General features: G+C 37.4%; 1 protein-coding gene across 1 annotated transcript in view; it reads right to left on the bottom strand.

Moving 5' to 3' along the window:
• Positions 1-18,433, bottom strand: part of AP4E1 (adaptor related protein complex 4 subunit epsilon 1) — a 55,661-nt gene extending 37,228 nt beyond the window's left edge. Inside the window, exons 1-8 of the mRNA XM_058541571.1 lie at positions 18,231-18,433; positions 15,894-15,965; positions 13,017-13,140; positions 8,901-8,974; positions 7,671-7,792; positions 5,587-5,746; positions 3,991-4,157; positions 138-211 (exon numbers count right to left, since the gene is read on the bottom strand). Coding sequence (XP_058397554.1) covers positions 138-211; positions 3,991-4,157; positions 5,587-5,746; positions 7,671-7,792; positions 8,901-8,974; positions 13,017-13,140; positions 15,894-15,965; positions 18,231-18,380 — 943 coding nt within the window. The 5' untranslated portion in view covers positions 18,381-18,433. The remainder of the gene's footprint in view (positions 1-137; positions 212-3,990; positions 4,158-5,586; positions 5,747-7,670; positions 7,793-8,900; positions 8,975-13,016; positions 13,141-15,893; positions 15,966-18,230) is intronic.
• Positions 18,434-22,517: the final 4,084 nt, after the last annotated feature.

Here is a 22,517-nt window from a genome sequence, read left to right as displayed (position 1 = left end):
GAAAAATAATAACCCAAAGAACCACCTTAAAAATTAACATATAAAATTCTACTGAAATTTATAGTATTCTAACACAGATTTAGCTACAATACTGAAAAACATTACCCATTAGAGTAGCATTTACCTATGTTACCTACCATATGTGACGTTGTGATTTAACTCAGCTCTTCGTAAGGATTCATCAAGAACGTCATACATTAATTCACTTGTCCTGTTTAAAAGATATTTTATTTGCAGTAGAATTACAGTATTATAACCCAATAAAACATAGTTTTTCAAACTTCTCTCTCTTTAAAACTGAGGATCTACAGAAAAGAAGTGAAAGAAATTCATTTTATGAAGTTACGGGAATGCCACTTCCTAAAGATTCCATTTCCTCTTTTTCATGAGTTTAACTTCCCACTTTATCCAAGTTAACTAGTCAATGAAGAGATATACATAAGTCAATCAACAGTTTCCTCAACCTGTACCTAGTTTACAAATCAGGTTTTTGTTTGGTTAACATACTACCTTTTATAATATTCTTTGTAATAAAATATTTCTGCCTATTTCACGTTACTACAGTGATACCTCACATATCCAGATTATTCCACACAGTATATTATCTGTAGTTTAACAACATAGTTTTAAAAAAATACTGAAATACTGGTCTTTGAGCAGCCCTAGGTTCTTCAGAAAGAAGATTTTAACTTTCATTTATGTTAAATACAAAGAAATTATATTTTGTGGAATTAACAGATTTGTACCATTCCTATGTCTTTATGGTCACTGATTACAGTTACAGTAAGTGGGTTGAGGTAGATACTGTAAGAAAATGCAGCGCTTTGTAGAGCCCTGGCACTTTGCCTACAGGCCTAGAAAAGTCCTCTCCAAGAGGCCAATGTGAAAACTAGGGCTTCTAGACTGGTATTTTTATATATTTTTATATTTTTTACAAATTCAAAAAGCCCTAATAGAAAAAAAACTACCATCAACACAGAACACAAATAGTAGTCTTGCAGAGAAACTACACTGTAAAACAAACAAAAAGATCAAAATAATCTGGGGCTATACAAATTACATATCATATATGCTACATATTTTTCCGAAAATTTCTTCTTTCTTCCAAATATAATCCAATTTGAAGTGCATGTACTTTTACTTTGCCTTGACGGAAGTAAAAATATTCAGTGAGAATCCAGAACCATATTCTAAAATCCCTCATTTTACTGTGTAAGCATTTCTTCCACAAACAATAACCATATAGCAGACATTACAAATCCTCCCACAAAAAATTTAGTAATACTACACCTAGATTACAGTCTAGTTTCCCAATTTTATTTATTTTTTTGTGTGTGTGAGGAGATCAGCCCTGTGCTAACATATGCTCATCCTTCTCTTTTTTTGCTGAGGAAGACTGGCTGGCCCTGGGCTAACGTCCATGCCCATCTTCCTCCACTTTATATGGTATACTGCCATAGCATGGCTTGCCAAGCAGTGCATTGCTGCACATCCAGGATCCGAACTGGCGAACCCCGGGCTGCCGCAGCGGAGCGCGCGCATTTAACCGCTTGCGCCACCGGGCAGGCCCTAGTTTCCCAATTTTAAAAGCTAATGTCTGGGCCCGCCCGGTGGCACAAGCGGTTAAGTGCGCGCACTCTACTGCAGCGGGCCGGGGTTTGCCGGTTCGGATCCCGGGCACGCACCGACGTACCACTTGGCAAGCCATGCTGTGGCAGTGCCCCATACAAAGTGGAGGAAGATGGGCATGGATGTTAGCCCAGGGCCAGTCTTCCTCAGCAAAAAAACAGGAGGATTGGCAGAAGTTAGCACAGGGCTGATCTTCCTTACCAAAAAAATAAATAAATAAAAGCGAATGTCTGGCATAACAGTCATAATTAACCATATGAAATGCGGAAACACTTACAGACATGATCAAGCTAAATGTTAATAACCTAAGAAGCGAAATGCTATAAAATACATGAAAATATTCAAACAATAGATATAAAAGACATAAATATTAGAAGACTTTTCCAGTAAATTAATTCTTTTAACTAAATACATTAGAATCCTGTTATGAAATAACTACATTTTTACTTTGCCACATTGAGCTAATCGTGTCTTATGATCTATGTGAACATAAAACCTCAGTAGAGTTGGGACAACACAGGAGAAAATGTTCTAATATTTTACAACATTATAAAAGAGTTCCACTATTTATTCATTTAATTGACCCTAATTTCCATTCAACTGAGCTCTCTGAAGGTAAGCAAAGCACTCTCTTACTCATCTTTGTATGCATTCTCCAAATTCATCCATGAAGGAAAGAAGAAAGGAAGATAACGGGTTAATGAATTTAGTAAATTCACCAAACGCCTCCAAAGCTACTTCCTGACAACACATGATTGCATTAAACCTTTTTAGACCTGTGAGGTCTGGATGCATCACTATAAAATTCATGGTTTTAAAACAGAATTCCAGTGAACTCCAACTAAAGCTCCACAATAGGATAAGTTGGGTCATGTAAAATAAAACGTAATTAGAACAAACATTTCTAATGCATATGTCTGCTCCATCACCTCCAGGTTTTCACCCTAGGTTTCAATCAGGATTGAGATTCATAAACAAAAAAGTAAAATAGCAACACCAAAAACAATACAGCCAGTTAGAGTTCATGAGGAGCTCACATCAAGATGGATGCTGACGTGACACTGACAAGGCATTACTAGAAGCAACAGCCTAAAGGACACTCCCTTCGTAAGCTAGGCTAAAGAATCTGAATATAAATGCACCCTATTGCATAAAAGAGAACCATATCTCATTAAAAAAGAACAGTGATTAGCAAATATTTTCTCAAAACAGAAATACATCAGGGACTCAAGCATGGTCCTTGCTCTCATTGGAACTAACATCTAACTGGACTTGCTCTCAAATCATTCAGTAAAAAATTTAAAAATAAAAATATGTGGGCACACATGCACACACAGAGAGAGAAAGAATGATAAAGTAAATGCAAATAATTGAGGAATCTAGGTAAAGGGTAGAAGGGAGCTCCTTGCACTATTCTTGGAAGATTTCTGTAAGTTTGAAAAACTATGGCAAAATAAAAAGTTACAAAAAATATATATAACTGGAAAGATATCCATAAAAAGTTTAACATACTGGCTAAAAGAGTAATTCAGACAAATGAATTAAGAAGGTGAAGTGCTCACATCCAACTAGAGCAAGGTCAGCAAACTCTAGTCCACAGGCCTAACCTGGCCAGATGTCTGTTTTTGTATGGCTGCAGGCTAAGGATGGTTTTTACATTTTTAAATGGTTGGGAAAAAAATCAAAAGAATAATATTTCACGACACACAACAATTACATGAAATTCAAGTTTTAACGTCCATAAAAAGTTTTCTGGGAATACAGCTGTGCTCATTCATTTACACGCTGTCTATGGCTGCTTTTTTTTTTTTAATTTTATTTTTTTTCCCCCAAAGCCTCAGTAGATAGTTGTATGTCACAGTTGCACATCCTTCTAGTTGCTCTATGTGGGACGCTGCCTCAGCATGGCCGGAGAAGCAGCGCGCCAATGCGCGCCCAGGATCCGAACCCGGGCTGCCAGCAGCGGAGCGCACGCACCAACCGCCAAGCCATGGGGCCAGCCCCTATGGCTGCTTTTGAGCTATACAAGAGTAGAACTGAATGGCTGCAATAGACAACATACAGCCCCCAAAGCCTAAAACATTTATTATCTGGCCCTTTACAGAAAAAGTTTCTCAACTCCTAAACTAGAATGATTAAGAAAGCTTCACAGAAGACATGGAGCTTCAGAGGTACCTTTCATTAGGAGAAGGATTTAGATAAGCAGAAAGCCAGATTATCCCAGCAACCTGAGTTTATATACTTCTTACAGTGGTTTACGTATCACTATTAAGCCAACTAAGCATTGGGAGAATCTGGTTTATCATGAAACCTCTAAGTGACTGAGGCATAAGGCTGTCCAACTTACTTAGAATAGTTTACCTTGGATCGTCTTTTCCTAGAAGTCCTAGTATTCTCAAGAGCTGAATTTGTAACCATGGTGCTGGCACACTGTGGTAATTGAAATCTACTGGGAGCTTTCCTCCAACTACTTGCTTCAAAATTGTTACAAAACTCCCAGTCAAGTCTTTATATACAGATGAATTCTCCTACATCCAAAAAAATGAAACAAAATAAAACAAAACAAAAAACTTTCTGTTAATAAAAGTCTTATCAAATATAGAATTGAGCTGGCTGAAATGCCATACAGAATCCATCTTAATAAATGCTTACTTAGAAGTTTCATGTTCACATTTAATGAAACAGTGCTCTAACCTGTATAATTTCTTCCACGCTGAAACTCCTCTGTCTACCAGATCCAAAGCTGAATCATCCCCCAAAAAGCTTCCACCACTCTCTACTTGTACCCACACAGTTTAATCACATTTCAAATTTCTTATAATTAAGTCTTAGATAGAACCTTTAATAGCTAATGTCAGCAATGAAAGCAAAAAGTGAAAAGAACTGGCATACTGAAAAAAGGGCAGTAGTACTTCTACATTTGAGGAAAATCAAGGCCTGTTTGCAATCTCTGTACTTTGTTTGCAAGACTTCTCATGTAAACGAGCTAACTGTGCTCTGGGCGGAAGAGCGTAGCCAACACTACTCAAACATTCAAACCCCCAACATCAGTGAGCCTGCCTGTCAAAAATTCATCAACCCTACAGTATTTAACCATATTTTATGATTCTGAATGAGTGTGTCTTGATTATCTATCTGACTATCTCTTGGATTGGGGAAAATAAAATACACATTTCTCAAAATGAACATTAGGTTCTTCATTGTAATTTTTATTATGCATCAAGGACAAATTTTTTGGAAGGGAAATAATAGCTCTTTCAAAGTTTAGTAAATGCTAGAGGAAAAGTAAGATTTAATATCAAATATCTATTTATAACATAATATTTTGGAACACAATACATAAAAGTGAAGACAAGCTTCAGTTCTGTAATTTTAAATTGACTTCAATGGAATATTCCATTTTGTTATGAGGTACTCACGAAATCTCTCACAAATACATACTTTCAGACCCAAAGAGTTTCACACAATACACTGGGGCTGAATTAGTATAAACCCATGTCACAATTTACAAAATTTTTTTACCACACCATTCAACTCTCCTTTCTCGTCTGACACAGTACCAACGTATGGAGTCAACACTGTAGTTTATACCTTGCACAACCTCCACCGGTTCTCCTCATTTCTATAAGCTGTTATATGCATCTCATGAAGTTGTATAAGAGAGTCACTGCTTGAAAAACCTCAAATCTGCACATTTCAATCTCCTTCCATAATTCCATAACTATCATTTTCCATGCTTCTTTAGTAACATGAAAAAATTTTAGGCTTTAAAAAAAGACTAATTCTGTAACATGCCTACAACTCATGTTATCAACAACTTGCAAAAATTACTATTAAAAAGTCAATGATAAAAACTTAAAATGTTAATTTTACTGAAAAATCTAAGTTTTCTTTTAATTCCATAATTATATTTTCCTAATGGTAACTACTCATTACCTGCTGAAATTTCCAACTTACCTTAATCATCCTAAGGTATATGTGCAAGGAAGCAGCCATGACCCCAACATCTCTGTCACAAAGTGCTTTCCGAAACTTAATATGAATATGCTGTACTTGATTGGGAGCAATGAGATGGAATTTGTATAATGCCAGAACAGCTTTTCTCCGAATAATCTCCCTAAAGATAAAAAACGATATCTAAACAAACCATCTGAATTGTCAAGCATTTAGTCTGAAAAGATTATAGACCAGATGATTTCCAAATATCAGCTATTACCTTAATCTAAAAAGAAAGAGAGAATTATACATTTATTATTAATTTCTTTATTCTAATCTACCAAACTATAAAAAGTAGTTATCTCTAAGATGTAAGACTTCAAGAGATTTCTTTTTTGTGTGTGAGAGGAAGATTAGCCCTGAGCTAACATCCGTTGCCCATCCTCCTCTTTTTGCTGAGGAAGACTAGCCCTGGGCTGACATTCGTGCCCATCTTCCTCTACTTTATATGGGATGCCTCCACAGCATGGCTTGACAAGCAGCACGTCAAGTCTGCGCCTGGGATCCAAACATGCGAACCCCGGGCCGCCAAAGCGGAGTGCACAAACTTAACCACTACACCACCGGGCCGGCCTCCAAGACTTCATGAGATTTTAACTGCCCATGTTACATATTTCCATAGTTACGGAATTTTTTGGTAACAAGCATATATTACTTTTGAAACCAGAATAAACAAGATAAACAAATTCCTTAATTCCCTAATTTCATTTTTGAAGATGATTTCTCTAGAAATTGGAAAAAGAATCAACAATAAGTTTAAATTAGTATGAGGTAATTTTGGCTAGTAATATTAAACAGCCTCTTCATTAATATAAAAAATCTCTTTAACATTCTAGCTTTTCACATTTCTTTTTTTATACCATGGGCAATCACACTCCAAATACTTTAGGGGGACAGGGAAGTATGGGAGGACTCACATTAAAAGATGTTACTCCTCTCATTGCCAAACTCATGTTTCAAAAACCTCATTACAATGAAGAGGAGAGGGGCAGGAGGAGGGAGAAAGGGGTGACCGGGCACAGATGTGTGGTGATGGATGGTAATTAGTCTTTGGGTGGTGAATATGATGTAGTCTACACAGGAATGGAAATATACTGATGTACACTTGAAATTTATATAATGTTATAAACCAATGTTACCTCAATAAAAAAAAAGTATGGGGCCGGCCCCGTGGCTTAAGAGTTAAGTGCGCACGCTCCGCTGCTGGCGGCCTGGGTTCGGATCCCGGGCGCACACCGACGCACCGCTTCTCCAGCCATGCAGAGGCCGAGTCCCACATACAGCAACTAGAAGCATGTGCAACTATGACATACAACTATCTACTGGGGCTTTGGGGAAAAAAAATAAATAAATAAAAATTAAGTATGTATAATTAAAATACTGTAATCACAAAAGAAAAATGGAAAATGACTGCAAACTTTTTCCTAGCTTTAAAGGTTATGAAATTAAAGAGGCTTCGTCAAAAACAAAATAATTCCAAGCGTGGTGAAAAAGTAAGTCAAGCTGATAAGGAGAAAGTTAAGGAATCTTATAAGATAAGATTAGCAGAAAACTACAAGTTAAGGTTTATTTATATATATTCTGCTATAAAACAGAATTTGAGCACTGCAGTTTTCACCTAAAAGCATCCCCAATACACCGAAGCTCTGCATTCATAGCACTTGAACCATTTCCAAATGTTTTCCATTATTTCACTTTATCCTCAAAACAACTTGGTGAGACCTAAGGAGCTTCAACCAACCCCACATAGCCAAAGGAAAAACAGGACCACTGCCGGTTAGTGGTACAAGTGGGAGGAAAGCCAAGGATTCCTGACACTAAGGCTCGCTGTCTCTCAGTTTAACTTGAGAAAGCTGCCTGACATTCTTCTAAACCCACATAAAAATAAAGGACGATGCTATCGGGGATTTCTGCACTGTAACTGGCAGTCAACAAATATCCTCTACCCTGGTAGCATTAAGTTAAAGATACAATAAATTTTTGAGTATAAACTTTTTGTTTTGAAATATATAGTATAGACACCTATTCAAAAAGAATTTACTTACTTAGAATGTTGAAGCTTATCTTCTATTAATGGAAGAACAGCTGGAATCATTTCTTGAGGAAAAATCTGGCTGACGATAGTAAGTGCCATACATACTTCTACCAGGTTAGTGCTCTGCAAGTCCTGACGTAATTATTAAGCACAGAAAACGTTCAGTACAGATTTCAAAACTAGGGATAGTGAGCTCAATATACTTAAGTCCCACATACTTAATAGTTTTCTACTAACTTTACAATTAATTTGTACATTCAGGTTTACCTCATATTTTATAGGAATATCTCTGTTTCATTTTCCTTAATACAGTCATTAGATAAATATAGCCAAAAAGCAACTGATCCAAAAGGAAATAGTATTTCTGCTCTAACACTGGCCAAGTAGTCTCCTTTATTATAGTCCTTAAAACTTTTCTAAACTAATAACAAAACAATTTTACGAATTTTTCTTCTTAATGATATGAGTGGAAGTTTAAAAGGAAATAATTCTCAAATATATACAATAAAATGTATGCATTCATATATACTTATATACGCACAAAGTCTATAAATCATTCTAATAGAACCTGAAAATATGTTTTAGAAAGTTTGGAAAAATTTAAGCTACTAGTAACCTTAATAAGGTACATGACTTAAAATTCAGAAAGTACTATACAAACACACACAGACTCACATATCAAAAGACTGACACAAGATAAACATGAAAAGCTCAACAATTCAATTATACTTCATTACCAATTTTGATTAAAAGTTTAACAGGAAAAAATATTGTGAGTGTGGATTAAATTGTTTTTATTACCTGTATATTTCAGTTACCCAATTATACTCTATTCTCCTTTAAAATGACTTTTAGAATTTAAAAGACTTCAATTATTCAATTTATATCTATACCCCTTTAGAACAGACCCTAGAGAAAAAGACAACAGCTGGAAAGTGCACCTGACTATAAGTCTGGAGACTTTAGTTATAATTCTAACTCTCCTTTTTTAAATGAAACAGTAATAACAGCATCAGTAGCAACTACCACTTTACATAGTGTTTCATTTAACCCTCACAACTTGGCTAAGTTCTCTCTCTCCATTTTATAGATAGAGAAACTGATCTTAAAGATCTTTCTAAGCCCATTCTGTAACCCTACCTTCTTCCAAAAATATCTAATGCAATATGATTAAGGAGAAATGTCAGATGCCTGCAGGAATAATTTAAGACTGCATATTAACCAACATACAATACAGTACCTTTACAACTGTATTCACAAGGAGAAGCAACAGTTCATGACTTTCATGTAGAAATAAAGAAACAGCCAAATAACCTATAAAATTTGAGGGGAAAAGTCTCATTATTACCTGCCAAAAATTAACTTTTCCCAAGAAGTTAAAGCAATAACATATTCGAAAACTTAAGGGTCAAAGATAACCAGTTATAGGTAAATATAAAAACCAATTGCAAAATATGAGGTTCAAAAACTTCAGTAAGGAAGATTCCAGGTGTTCTTCATCCTGAAATCTTTCAGAATTATGTACTTCACAGGATATACCTGAAATGGAAAAGAGGCTATGTGTACCAACTCAAAAGTTCTGTAAATGACAGGAATATACCCCTTCTATCTCCTGTGCAAATCTCTACACAGTCAATCAAAACATCTTCTATCGTGTAGCTAAACACATAACTATTCAAAAACTAATAACTACTACAGTTAACAGCGAGTTACTGGCTATTTGTATTTTTGAATGGGCTACGTAATACCAATCCCTATGATGTAAATCATATATTAAGCCATAAACAATACCTTATTGTCTCAATCTGAAGATGCACTATTGAATAACAGTTATTGAGGAAAGAAACATTGTCCACCACATTAAATGTACTTACTGACTTAGGCATTTTTATTTCAATAATATTAAAACAAAAAAGTATATCTTAGGATTGAGGAAATACATTAATACTACGACAAATGCGATGTAATCTGGATGCTCCATTTCATTTTCCTGTCACCCTTCACATTGATGACATTTGCTAGACAGTTACTATGGGTCAAGTAAGTTACAAGCCTCACCTCATTTAATCCTCACAACAGCTCTATGAGGTAGGTATTATTATTATCCCCAGTATAATAATGAGGCTCCGAAAACAGTAATTGCCCAAGGTCTACAGCTATTACATGGTGCAGCCAGGACTCAAACCCAGCCAGCAGGTTTAGTTCATGTTTTTAACCCCTATGCTGTGATGTCTCTCTACACAGTCTATCTTGAGGCTCTATTCCCTGACCCCCATCCTCATTGTTCTTCATTCTTCTCAATTCTTTCTGCCCTTTTATTAGGGACTCTAATGTGAACTATCCCCATCATCACCCAGCATCCATACTGTCTGTGTCTGTTGTGGAACATGGGAAAACTGTTAGAAACTTCCTATTCTCACAACCAAGTAGTAGCGGGGTGACCCACTGCGACATCTTCACTGAAGGTCAGAGGAGTCGAGCTATCACTCCCACTCAAGAGAGAGAAAAAACTAACCAGGGCCAAGAAAGAGATGAGAAAAACTCTAGAGAGCATTTAAAGCAGAGATTAGGTCTTATCAGACTGCTGAGAACTCATCTGTTCAGCCAAGGTATCACCCACACCCACGTCACAAATATCAAGGTACAAGATCAACAAACCAACCCAAGACCATCTCAATGAAACCTTAATTCTACCTGTTACAAAGACTATGCTAACTGTTTTGACAATCACAAAACAGGGAAAAAGATTTTCTGTAACTCAAAAAATAAGAAAAGTTTCAGGGAAACAAAGAATAACAACTATGATTATAGAGTATATTTGATATGACCAAGAGTGAGGTACAGAATAAGAACACAGGCTGTGGGCCGGCCCCATGGCTTAGCGGTTAAGTGCACGCACTCCGCTGCTGATGGCCTGGGTTCGGATCCCGCGCTCACACCGATGCACCGCTTCTCCGGCCATGCTGAGGCCGCGTCCCACATACAGCAACTAGAAGGATGTGCAGCTATGACAGACAACTATCTACTGGGGCTTTGGGGGGAAATAAATAAATAAATAAATAAATTAAATTAAAAAAAAAAAAAGAACACAGGCTTTGACTCATAGAAACTTGGGTTCATATTCTGGCTCCACCATTTATTATCTCTATGACCTTAGAAAAGTGATTCGACCTTTCTGAGCCTCAGTTTTCTCCCCTGTAAAATGAAATACTATCTCACAAGATAAAGCACCTAACACAATGCCTGACTTAATGGGTACTGAAATCTATCTATTCAACAATATTCATGTAAGAAGTAACAGGGTATTCTCCATCAGAGAAAGCACCAAAGCTAGGCTTAGAAATCTCAGGAGAGTGGATGAAGCAATAGTACCAGGGTAGAGACACATAAACAGTTTAAATGCTCTCTTAGAAAAACAACTTCCAGGGGGCTGGCCCTGTGGCTGAGTGGTTAAAGTTCCCCATGCTCCACTTCCGCGGCCCAGGGTTCACGGGTTCGGATCCCGGGCACGGACCTACTCCACTCATCAGCCATGCTGTGGAGGCATCCCACATACAAAATAGAGGACGACTGGCACAGATGTTAGTTCAGGGCTAATCTTCCTCAAGCAAAAAAAAAAAAAAAAAGAGGACGATTACCAACAGATGTTAGCTCACCAAAAAAAAACATAACAACAATTCCTGCTCATTAGCACATATAAAGAATATCTGATACCTGCAGGTATATATATCTCTCTAGTTGACAATAAAATATTTTCCTAAGGAAGATTATGAATTTCAATAAAAATGACTCTGGGGTCTTCTTTAAGATAAGCCTCCCTAACTATGAATAACACATGTACAAGGTTATTCATTGCAACGTTATTTATAAGAGCAAAAATAAAAAACAATCCACATGCCCACCAATACAGACGTAGTTGAAAAGACTGGTATCCATCCACCCAAAGAAAACCATGCAACTGTACAGAAGTCTGAAGATGTCAAAAGAAGGTGTAGAATAATCTATATAGCACCCTATCTTTTGTGTCAGAAAGATTGTGCGAGTGTGTATCCATGCATTTGCTGGTTTTTTCAACAAGAAACAATGGAAAGATTAATCAGAAACTAATGAAAATAGTTACCTATGAGGGTCTCGGGCAAACTGGGCAGAGAGGCTAGAGACGAAAGTGAGACTTCTCTGATTATATCTTTTTATGAAGTCTTAACTTTTGAACCAGGTAACACTTTACATATTTTAAAAACAAAATTAAATTGAAAATGAAAAGAATTACATGAGAGTCTAAGAAGCAGAATACAGCAATAGTTGTACAAAATAACTACCCCACCAATCACCTAATATTTACTGACTATCTATTGTTTCCAAATTTCCTGCCTTTAGGGATCTTAGAATTGGTTTGGGAGCTAAGACATTAATATATGCAAAGATAACAGCATAAGATAACAGATGGGAGGAGTCATCTGAGTGATCACAGAAGAGTTAAAACTTGGGTTTGGAATATAGAAAGGGAGAGACAGGATGCCAGAGGATATACTACTTGGAGGGAAGAATACAACAAATCTAGAAAATAGAAGAGTATTTTGGGTGGAGTGAGTTTCAACAAGTGGAATATTGTGTGCATATAGTCTCTGAATCTTTACCAAGACATCTCCCACCCCCAGCCCATCATCTGACAGCAAAGGTCAATATAACTTGTGAAGAATGCTGGTCCTTGACAACATGACACTATCAACTCCTTTGAATAAAGAATATCTTCTACTCCTTTATTATTCTAAAGTGCTTCCTCCTTGGGATTCTGATATAAAGCTGAACCCATATGAATAGAATATTTAGGTCCTTGAAAGGATTTTTCCAAATAGCCCTAAAGGTTGAGTATAGAGACAAAATTTTTAAAAAGATATCTCTAATCCTCATAGCTAACATTTGTGAAACTGAGAACAGGAAATTTAAAATTAAATTCAAGTCAATTTCAGTTTCACTGTATTAAGAAACATTTCTGATCATTAAACTGATGAGGTCAGACTTATTAAAATCAGCTTTATTGAGGTATAATTTACATACAAGAAAATTCACCGATTTTAAGTGTATAGTTCAATGAGTTTTGATAAATATATAGTCATTTAACCACCATCACAAGAACAGGCAACTTTCAATCTTCTCTACAACTCCAAAATGCTATGAATAAGGAAAACTGATTTCATTTATAGGCTTTGAGTTTTTGAAGTGTTATTTTTTAAAGCTTTGGAAATTATACGGCAGTGTTCTAAAAACATAATATGTACCTGCCATCATGTATTTTGTATAGTAGCTGGAACTTGAAGGACAACTTTACATAAAAAAGTCTTAAATACATACATACCTACTCTTTTTTCTAAAAGATTTCCTTGTTGTGCCAACTTGATTGCATGTATATAGCCAAAGGAAGCATCATATCCAAGCATTTCACAATATATAAGTCTCACCATACATTCCTTCATCATTTTCTGAAAAGCAAAATATCCAGTAACTATAAAGATAAATAAAATATTTTGATTTTTTTTATTATGTTGTAATCATTTAACAGGTGGATCCTTAATCCTGGCACTGAAAAGATAACACGTATATATTATAAATTAATCATCCAAAGTCAGACTTTATGAATAAAAGTTGCTCCCAAACTTAACTACCAACAGTATTGATTTTAGTAAAATTATTTCAATATTTTGTTAGTGACAACACTATAAAACAAATCAATTGTAACTATTTCTAATTCTAGGTGCCTGCTGTGTAAAATTTGGTTATAATGTGAGACACAGGGTCCTCAGACACAATTTCACCTATAGTAATCTGACTTGGCTTCTAGAATGCAGCACATCATTGTAACATACTTTGTCAAATGAAAACACCCATAAAATTCCCACAAGTCAGTAATAATTTCTGTAATGAAAATATTTCTCACATTTAAAAACCAAATTGCACCTGGACTTTCTTCAGAATTATTATGCTTTATATAATACGCAAAAGTTTGCTTTATAGGAATTCTTTCCAACAACTTCCACAATTATTATGAACTGAAGGGCATGATTTCATTAATGGTATAGCCATTTCAATATTTAATTTTTTAACTGGGTTTTTCAATATTTACCACACAAGCTAATAAGTTGTTTTAGGAGATTCCATAAATTTGTTTTATTAGTATGATAATATTTGCATTTTCAATATTTACAGCAAACCTTAATCTGAAATAAATAATATAAATAAAATGTGTTTCAAAATAAGAAAAGCTCACAGACTATTTTAATATCTAAAAATTGGTTAGGGTTAGTATACTACAGAATTAGTAAATCATAAAATGCTTAGAAAACAGCAAAATAAAATGTTTTAAAGTAAGCATAATAACGTTTAATATTTCATCATATATATTTCATTCATATATATATACACATACATATATATGTGTGTGCGTAAATATGAAGAGTTTAAAAAGAAATCATAGGAAAATCTTAGGGGAATAAGACAATTCAGGTCGCTTGCATTTACAGTAACCAAAGTTAATTCAACAGCACATTAATTAAGACTACTAAATACTGAGAAAACAAGCTTAAACAATATTGGAAGTCCCTCTTCAAAGGCTTCTGCATCAACTAAAATGAAAGAGTTCATTTAAGCCATTAAGTATCAACTCTGGTTTTATAACATTTTATCTCAGTTTTTTTCAAAAGTCATTATGAACTTTATTTAAGTAAAATTATCTTGCATACATTATTATTCTCATTTTTGCAAAAGAAAGTGCCTTTCCCAAGCAGGAATTCACTTTACAATATCTCTAACAAACTGTCATCCAACCTCTACACGACCACCAGATTCCTCTGTAAAGTATGCCCAGAGCTGGATGGCCATAACTATTATAAAATTTTCCTTCCAAACTCTGGCTCCCTAACTTCTACCTATTTATCCAAGTTCTGCCCACACCAGGTTTATGCCGGTGGCAAGAAAAATTGTATTTACTGATGCCAATTACAGAAAATGGAAATCAAACAAAACAAAAACAGAGAAACCATTTCTGCTTAAGATTTCTATCAAGTATAATGAAGCACAGGGATTTTAGATATACACACAGACATATACATATCTATACATGCACACACATATACACGTAGATATATCAGATTAACTATGTTTTCAGTTTCATTTGTCCACATGTTATTATGATCATAAAAGGAAATATATACATTTTCTCAGACTTTACAAGTGTTATTCACATACATGATCATGTGTTCACACAAAATGATCACCCCAATATTTTTATTAGAAGAACATTCCCACAGTGACTTAGACACAGAAGACACTCACTAAATACTTGCTGAATAAATGTTGCTTGGAAAAATCTCATTATATGAAACCACATGAAAATTAAAAGAAAAAAAATGAGGTCTTAATCTAACTATGCAGGGAAGGTCTCAGAGTGGCCTGCATGTAGTGGCCACTCATTAAATAGTTGCTGAATGAATGTTGTTCAAAAAATCAAATTATATGGAACCAATTTTTTTTAAAAACTGGGTCTTGATTTAGCTGTTGTGCAATATACTCAGTTTTACAGCAATAAAACCATTTTTCTACCTTGTCAGCCAACCTATACTATAATACTAAAATGAGAGATCTACAATATATCAATGCAGGTCCAAAAATAATATCATTTTTTTTGCTGAGGAAGATTCACCCTGAGCTAACATCCATCGCCAATCCTCCTCTTTTTTGCTTGAAGAAGATTGGCCCTGAGCTAACATCTGTTGAAAATCTCCCTCTATTTTGTATGTGGGCCACCACCACAGCATGGCCACCGACCAGTGGTGTAGGTCTGTGCCCAGGAACTGAACCCAGGCCACCAAAGCAGAGCACACCAAACCTAACCACTATACCACTGAGGCTAGCCCCAAAAATACTGTTTTAAGTGATATATTCTAAACTTTTCCCAGTGTACAACATTAAAACAATAATATGAGGAGTGGAGTCCCAGGAGTATTGACACATTTATGTAATTATCATCACATTGGCACTGAACTGACATCAGTCAACCAAGTCTTGCTCCAGCGCAGCCAGTCAATAATAAAGGTTAAAGTTAACGTATGACTTGCTACCATCCATAACCGATTTTGACTATGATAAATTAGATTTTAGCAACTGATCAATTAGATCAAGTCCATAATGGACCAGATTTCAAATTCAAAATGTGCTGGCACTGACTATGCAAACATACCAGTGTTGTAGTAGGAGCAGAAACAGTTGCTTTCAGATTACTCAATTCCTGCTGGATTAATTTCTCTTCCTCCTGAAAAAGTGAAAATATTTAAATGCATGAATAACTATCTTTTTAAACTATAACAGTATTTGTTAAAGGAAAAATATAATTTATAATACTTTCAATAAAAAAGAAACATTATTTTAAAGGAGAGTTACAAAAATTATCTACTTAATCCAATGAACCTGAAATCAACAATCCAAAGAGGCTTATGCACCCCTATGTTCATTGCAGCATTATTCACTATAGCCAAGAAATGGAAGCAACCCAAGTGTCCCTCAACTGACAACTGGATCAAGAAGATGTGGTATATATACACAATGGAATACTACTTGGCCATAAAAAAAGACAAAATCGTCCCATTTGCAACAACATGGATGGACCTGGAGAGTATTCTGTTAAGTGAAATAAGCCAGAAAGAGAAAGACAAACACCGTATGATCTCATTCATATGTGGAATATAAACCAACACATGGACAGAGAAAACTGTATTGTGGTTACCAGGGGCAATGGGGGTAGGAGGTGGGCACAAGGGGTGAAGGGAGACATGTATACGGTGATCGACAAACAAAAATGTACAACCAAAATTTCACAATGTTATAAACTATTAAGACATCAATAAAAAAAAATTATCTGCTAAACATTTGCCTAAAGGCATTTCTCCAACCCTCAGAATCATTCCTGGAAAGAATAAATATTTCCAGGCTAACCCACCATTCCTCTTTTCTTCACTGTTACTGTCCCCTAAAGGATGGTTTAGCAGAAAATGGTTTAAAAAAAAATTAATGGTGGAGAGAAAGCAGAAAAGAAATTCTTCATGTACTGGCCCAGGATAAGGTTCTCACACTTAAAAGTAAAATGTCTTCATGGAATAGAGAAATATGGTAAGAAGGCAGAAACAGAAATCGCTCTTTTCCCTTAAACCATATTCTTCTTCCCTATCCTTTTCTCCTCATTCCTCAAATCCTTTCCCTCACTTCCCATCTCTCTCTCACACACATAACAAATACACCAAGGTGGTCACTTCTACTGTCTGCAATGTATTTCACCTCCTTAAGCACTTGAAAATTGGCCCCATTTTTGGCTAATACAATGCTCTCTTTACATTATACATGGAATTAGCAGATGTCCATTAAGTGGCTAATCAAGAACTACTAGTGAAGTACTGCCACATTTACAAACTTTATGTACAGTTTCAAACTGCAATTTAATTATTTTAAAAGAATAATTTTTTTTAATTTCATTCAGCCTCTCAAAAAATTAGCAAAGGACAAATGTTAAGACAAACAATACTAAGTCCACAAATAATGATTTCTGAATGTGAAGCAGACCCTCTCCAGTACAGCATCTTATTTCTGTTTTAAAAGAATATTTTAAACCCTCAGAGCACTTTGAAGAAAAGCCTTCTCTGTGTTTTCTTCTTTCCTGGTACTTATACTTCATTGTATACTGCTTATACTTGTCTTAAGCCCAAGATGAATGATCAATTCCTTGAGAAAAGGAAAGGTTTTACTCTATTTCCTCAGTGTTTAACACATAACCTCTTCCATAAATATCTTTTGAACAAACTATGACATAACACATGATCTTTTTTCAAGATATGAACTCCATGAAGCTTTGAATTAGGTTCTTACACAATTCGTGCAACTACTAAAAGTCTGTGGGAACTTAATTTCTATGACAACTGCTCACTTTCGAAGCCCATCTGAGGCAGAGACTTACTCAGCAAATTTGACATTTTGGGAGAGTTAATACTTTTTCTTTGCCCCATCCGTTGGTCTAACCTAAGAACCTCAAGCTCCCCAAAGATATTCGACAACAAGTTCTGATGGCAAGGTCTGTTCCGGTGTGCGACACCCAGCAGTTGAGAGAACCGGGGGAGAGAAAGAATTTGAGGAGGGAAAGAAACTTTGTAGAAGGTGAATAATGCTGACACTTCCACTTGGTATTTTCACACGCTTGATGGCTCATCTAATCGTCGAAACAACCTATGAAATATGCTTTGGTACTCTTCCACTTCAACGTTCAGGAAATACAAGGAGGATCAAAGATCAAAGAGATCCGCCCCAGATAATAACCAGTCAGGGTCAGAGCCAACTGTGGAAACCTGGCGTCCGAGGCGTCAGTCTGGGCAGGAAAGTGAAGCTTCCAGACAGACACAAGGACGAACCAACACACACGCAGTCCTTGAGCCCCGCGGGAGGGCCAACCCCGAGGCTCGCCGCCGGACCAGGGCCGCCCAGCGCGGGCGCCTCCCCCTGGCGCCCCTGACCTCCCGGCCCAGCGGGCACCTACGTGCTTGGAGGTGAGCGCAGTGATGCCGCGGACCAGGCTGCCCAGCCGCGAAGAGAAGGACGCCTTCGCGGCCGCGGGCCCGCCAGCGGACTGGCTCTGCAGGAAAAGTCCCGGCAGCGCCGTCAGCGTCTTCTCCACAATGTCGCTCATCGCCGCCGCCGCTCGCGCTCGGGCCTCCGCCCGGCTTCATGCCCGACCGCTGCCCCGCCGCCCGCTCGGCCTCCGTAGGCACTTCCTGTTTGTTTGAAGAAGAAATCTTTATTCGCGTCCCGCCGGACAAACACCAGTGTTGTTCTCGAGAGAGGCCGCCGGAGGGCGCGAGAGTCCGCGCAGGAAAAGCAGCTCGCCACGCCTGCGCGCAGAGGTTGGCCGCCTGTGGACCAATGGAAGGACTGACACTCCGGGTTTCGACGGCAGCCCTGCGATCCCGAGCATCTCTGGGTCCTCCTGAGGTAGTTGCTCGGGCCAGTCCCTCTTACACTTCGTCCTCGAAGATCTCCCTTTCCTTTGAGCTGCCTCCGTGGTGCTCGAGACCGCACGGAGAGGGGCACTTTCCTGGCCCTCCTAAGGCCACCGCTCACTGCGGGACCGCGGGCAGTCCGCCCACCTCCCTCCACTGCACCCTGAGGGGCCGGATCGATGCGGGTCCCACGCGCCGCCCTGGCGCTGGCGGTGCTGTGGACTCTGGTGGTGTGGAACGACAGCGTGGCTGCCCTGCGGATTCATCCTGCGTAGTTCAGAGCCCGCCGCCTACGGGGGGATCGTGGCCACTGCCGCTTCCCATCCACCCCTCTTATTCCGGGATTTGGGGAGGCAGCCGGGAAGGAGAAGCGGTCGGGTGGACACCGCTCGCCCACGGCCGACTCCTACTCAGCAGGTCGCAGTTTAAGGATCACTTTCCTGGAGCTGACTTCCTTGGCCCGGCAGACTAGATAGGTCTCCGTTCCGCACCCTCTCACAACGCTCCGTCCTCTTCCGTTTTAGAACTGATCAGAGTTGCCACCACGTGAATATTTATCTCCCTATGGAGAGGATATCTTATTCGTTGCTATTACCCCAGCTTCTACCTAGAACAGAATCTAGTACATACAGTGGTTCTCAAAATGTGGTCTGGTGACTTCCGAGGGTCCCTGAGACCCAGGGCATCCACAAAGTCAAAACTATATTTATAATATTACTTAAATGTTATTTGCTGTTTTCACTCTCATCGTCTTGGGAGTGTACAGAGAAGTTTTCAAGAGAACAGATGATTTACAATCGCTCTATTGGCTGGTGAAATGTATGCTTGAGTACTCTTGTGTTTTCTAGAACCTCCTAAGGTTTAGGGTATAAATATCCACGTTTTCAGAGATTAACTCAGTTTGTTTTCGGTACTTCTAGTGTGTTCTTTCAGGCTATCTTCACATATGCCTAATCTCTGTAACCTCATTAATTGTACAATAAATGTTTTTTTGAAATCCTTAAATTGTCCTTGTACCTATGCAGAAACACAAAAGCCCATTTTGTTGACTTGTTTTGCAAGAATTTTTTTAATTTATTGAAAACTTTTCTAAATATTTAAATTTTTTTTTAAAGTTTATTTATTTATTTGTTTAGTGTGTGTGTGTGTGTGTGTGTGTGTGTGTGTATGGGTGGAAGACCAGCCCTGACCTAACATCTGCCAATCTTCCTCTTTTTGTTGAGGAAGACTGGCCCTGGGCTAACATCTGTGCCCATCTTACTCTGCTTTATATGGGACGCTGTCACAGCACAGCCTGATAAGTGAAGCGGCGCGTTGGTGTGCACCGCGGGACCAAACCCGGGCCGCCGGCAGCGGAGCGCGCACACTTAACCGCTAAGCCACGGGGCCGGCCCCTAAATATTTAAATTTTATCTAAAACTGTTATTCTTTTGGAATTTAATATTTTATTCTAAAATAAAGTTTTGTTTATAATTTTTTGTTGAATTTTTAGGATCTTTCATTGGCTTACAAAAGGGAGATTAGACCACTTGCTTTCTTAACCCTCCCATATCTAAAGATGCTGAAAAAGATATTGACATCAATATCAGAGGCTTCTCTGACTTAGGTAAAGGGAAGAACCTGGGTGAAACTGTAAATAAGAAAGGAAAGTATGGCAAAACTTCATTTTTTCCTTTGGCTTTAGAGATGTTAATAATTTACCTTATTTGTCTTAGTCAACAGAACATTTTCAAATACTATTATGGTGCCAGTTAAGTTGAGGCATCATTTTCAGACCAATCATTCAGAGTTTAAAGGAAAGGGAATTGAATATTTTAAACATGATAAGCTCTTTAAAAGCCAAAGCTTTTTTGTTACCACTTTTCAAACTAGAAATGAAAAACCCATTGAAGCATCTTACAGGTTCAATTATCGTATTGCACTGGCTGGAGAAGAGCATCTGAAAGCTGAGAGACTAATAAAGCCTGTACATTACTGAGTGAATGCCTGCTAAGTGAAATATCAGTCAGAGAAATCATGGCAGTGCTACTTTCCAAAGATGCAGTAACTCACCAAAGTAGAAATTTAGTTGCAAACATAAAGAGTGAGTTAACATCTCATCTGCAGAATTATACTGCCTTTAAGATGGACAAAAATTATATCATTACGGTTGTAGTTAGACTTGTTGCTTTGCTTGTATCTGTCCAGTGTCAGCACCAACAAGTACTTGAAGATCTTTTATAGAAATGCGTGGCAATAAACACAAGTGGTGCTGATATAAAGAACAATTTTTTAATCTCATAGTTTATCCTGGAACAATTGTACTGATATTTGCACTAATCATGTAAAAGCAATACTGGCCAAAACTGCTGGCACCTTGGTACAAATCAAGGCAGAGGCTCCAAACTGTACTCTTCACCACCAGACACTCACATTTAAAAAAGGAAAAAAAAAAATTTCCCCCCAAGAATATCTTTAGTGAAGCAGTGAGAATTCTTAATTTTATTAAATGGCAACCCTTCAGTACAATCCTTGTAAATATTGTGTGTGACAAAATGGGAAATACATAGAAAGCAGTTCTGATGCACAACCAGGTTTCTCAAGGAAAAGCTCTTGCGCAGTTGTTTGACGTGAAAGCTGAACTAGCCGCTTTTCTTCACAGAACACAATTTTCGATTGAAATAATGATTAAGAAACTATGGTTTTCTTGAAAATGAACAGTGAGTCTGTCACTTCCAGGAAAATAACTGACAGTATTTGTTGCCAACCTTTCAAAATTAGAATTTTGAAAAATGTGTATCTACCACCAGAAATGTGATAATTTCCCAATATATAATGACTGTTCTGATAAGATTGGTAGTGATATTAATGAATGTGGTATTTTTATATTGTATAATTAAATGTGTCAACATTTGGAAGATATGTATAACTCAGTGAACCAATATTTTCCAAATGATCAACGCATGATGTTATTAATTATGCATGGACTAAAGATCCATTTAAAGTGCATATAGACCAAAGATTTTAATGTAACCCAGTACAAAGAGTTCCCTGATAGGTTTTCACATTCCACATTGCAACAACTACTTGTTGAGTTTTGGCGTATCAAAGAAGAATATCCACAATTATTTGAAAAGGCTATTCAAATACTCTCTTTTTCCCCCAAACTACGTATCTGTGTGAGACCAGGCTTCTTCATAAAGTTCAAACAAAATAACAACCCTGTGGTAGGCTGATAATGGCTTCCAAGGATATGTCCACGTCCTAATCCTTGGAATTTGTGAATGTTAAGTTATATAGTAAAGCTTGTGCAGATGTGATTAAGTTAAGAATCTTGAGATAAAGAGATTATCCTGGATTATCTCGGTGGGCCCTAAATGCCATCACAAATGTCCTTGTAAGAGAGAGGCAGAGGGAGATTAGCCACCACACACAAAAGAGAAATCAATAAGAAGATAGAGGCTGAGATTGGAACCAATCAGTCACAAATTAAGGAATGCAGGCAGCCACCAGAAACTGACAGAGGCAGGGAATGAATTTTCCTCTAGAGCCTCCAGAGGGAGCACTTCTCTGCCCATATCTTGATTTCCACCCAGTGAAACTGATGTTGAAGTTCTGGCCTCCACAGCTATAAGGGAATACATTTCTGTTGTTTTGAGCCAAGTTTGTAGTAATTTGTTACAGCAGCCCCAGGAAACTAACACAAACCCCAAAGCAACAGATTAAATGCAGATCCAGGCATGAGAATCCAGCTGTCTTGTATTAAGCCTGACAGTAAAGGGATTTGCAAAATCATAAAACAATGCCACTCCTCTCACTAAATTTTTTTGTTTTGAATATATAGCTGT

This window comes from Diceros bicornis, chromosome 5 (assembly GCF_020826845.1).
Source record: "Diceros bicornis minor isolate mBicDic1 chromosome 5, mDicBic1.mat.cur, whole genome shotgun sequence".
NCBI classification, from domain to species: domain Eukaryota; kingdom Metazoa; phylum Chordata; class Mammalia; order Perissodactyla; family Rhinocerotidae; genus Diceros; species Diceros bicornis.
This window is presented reverse-complemented; position numbering and strand designations above follow the sequence as displayed.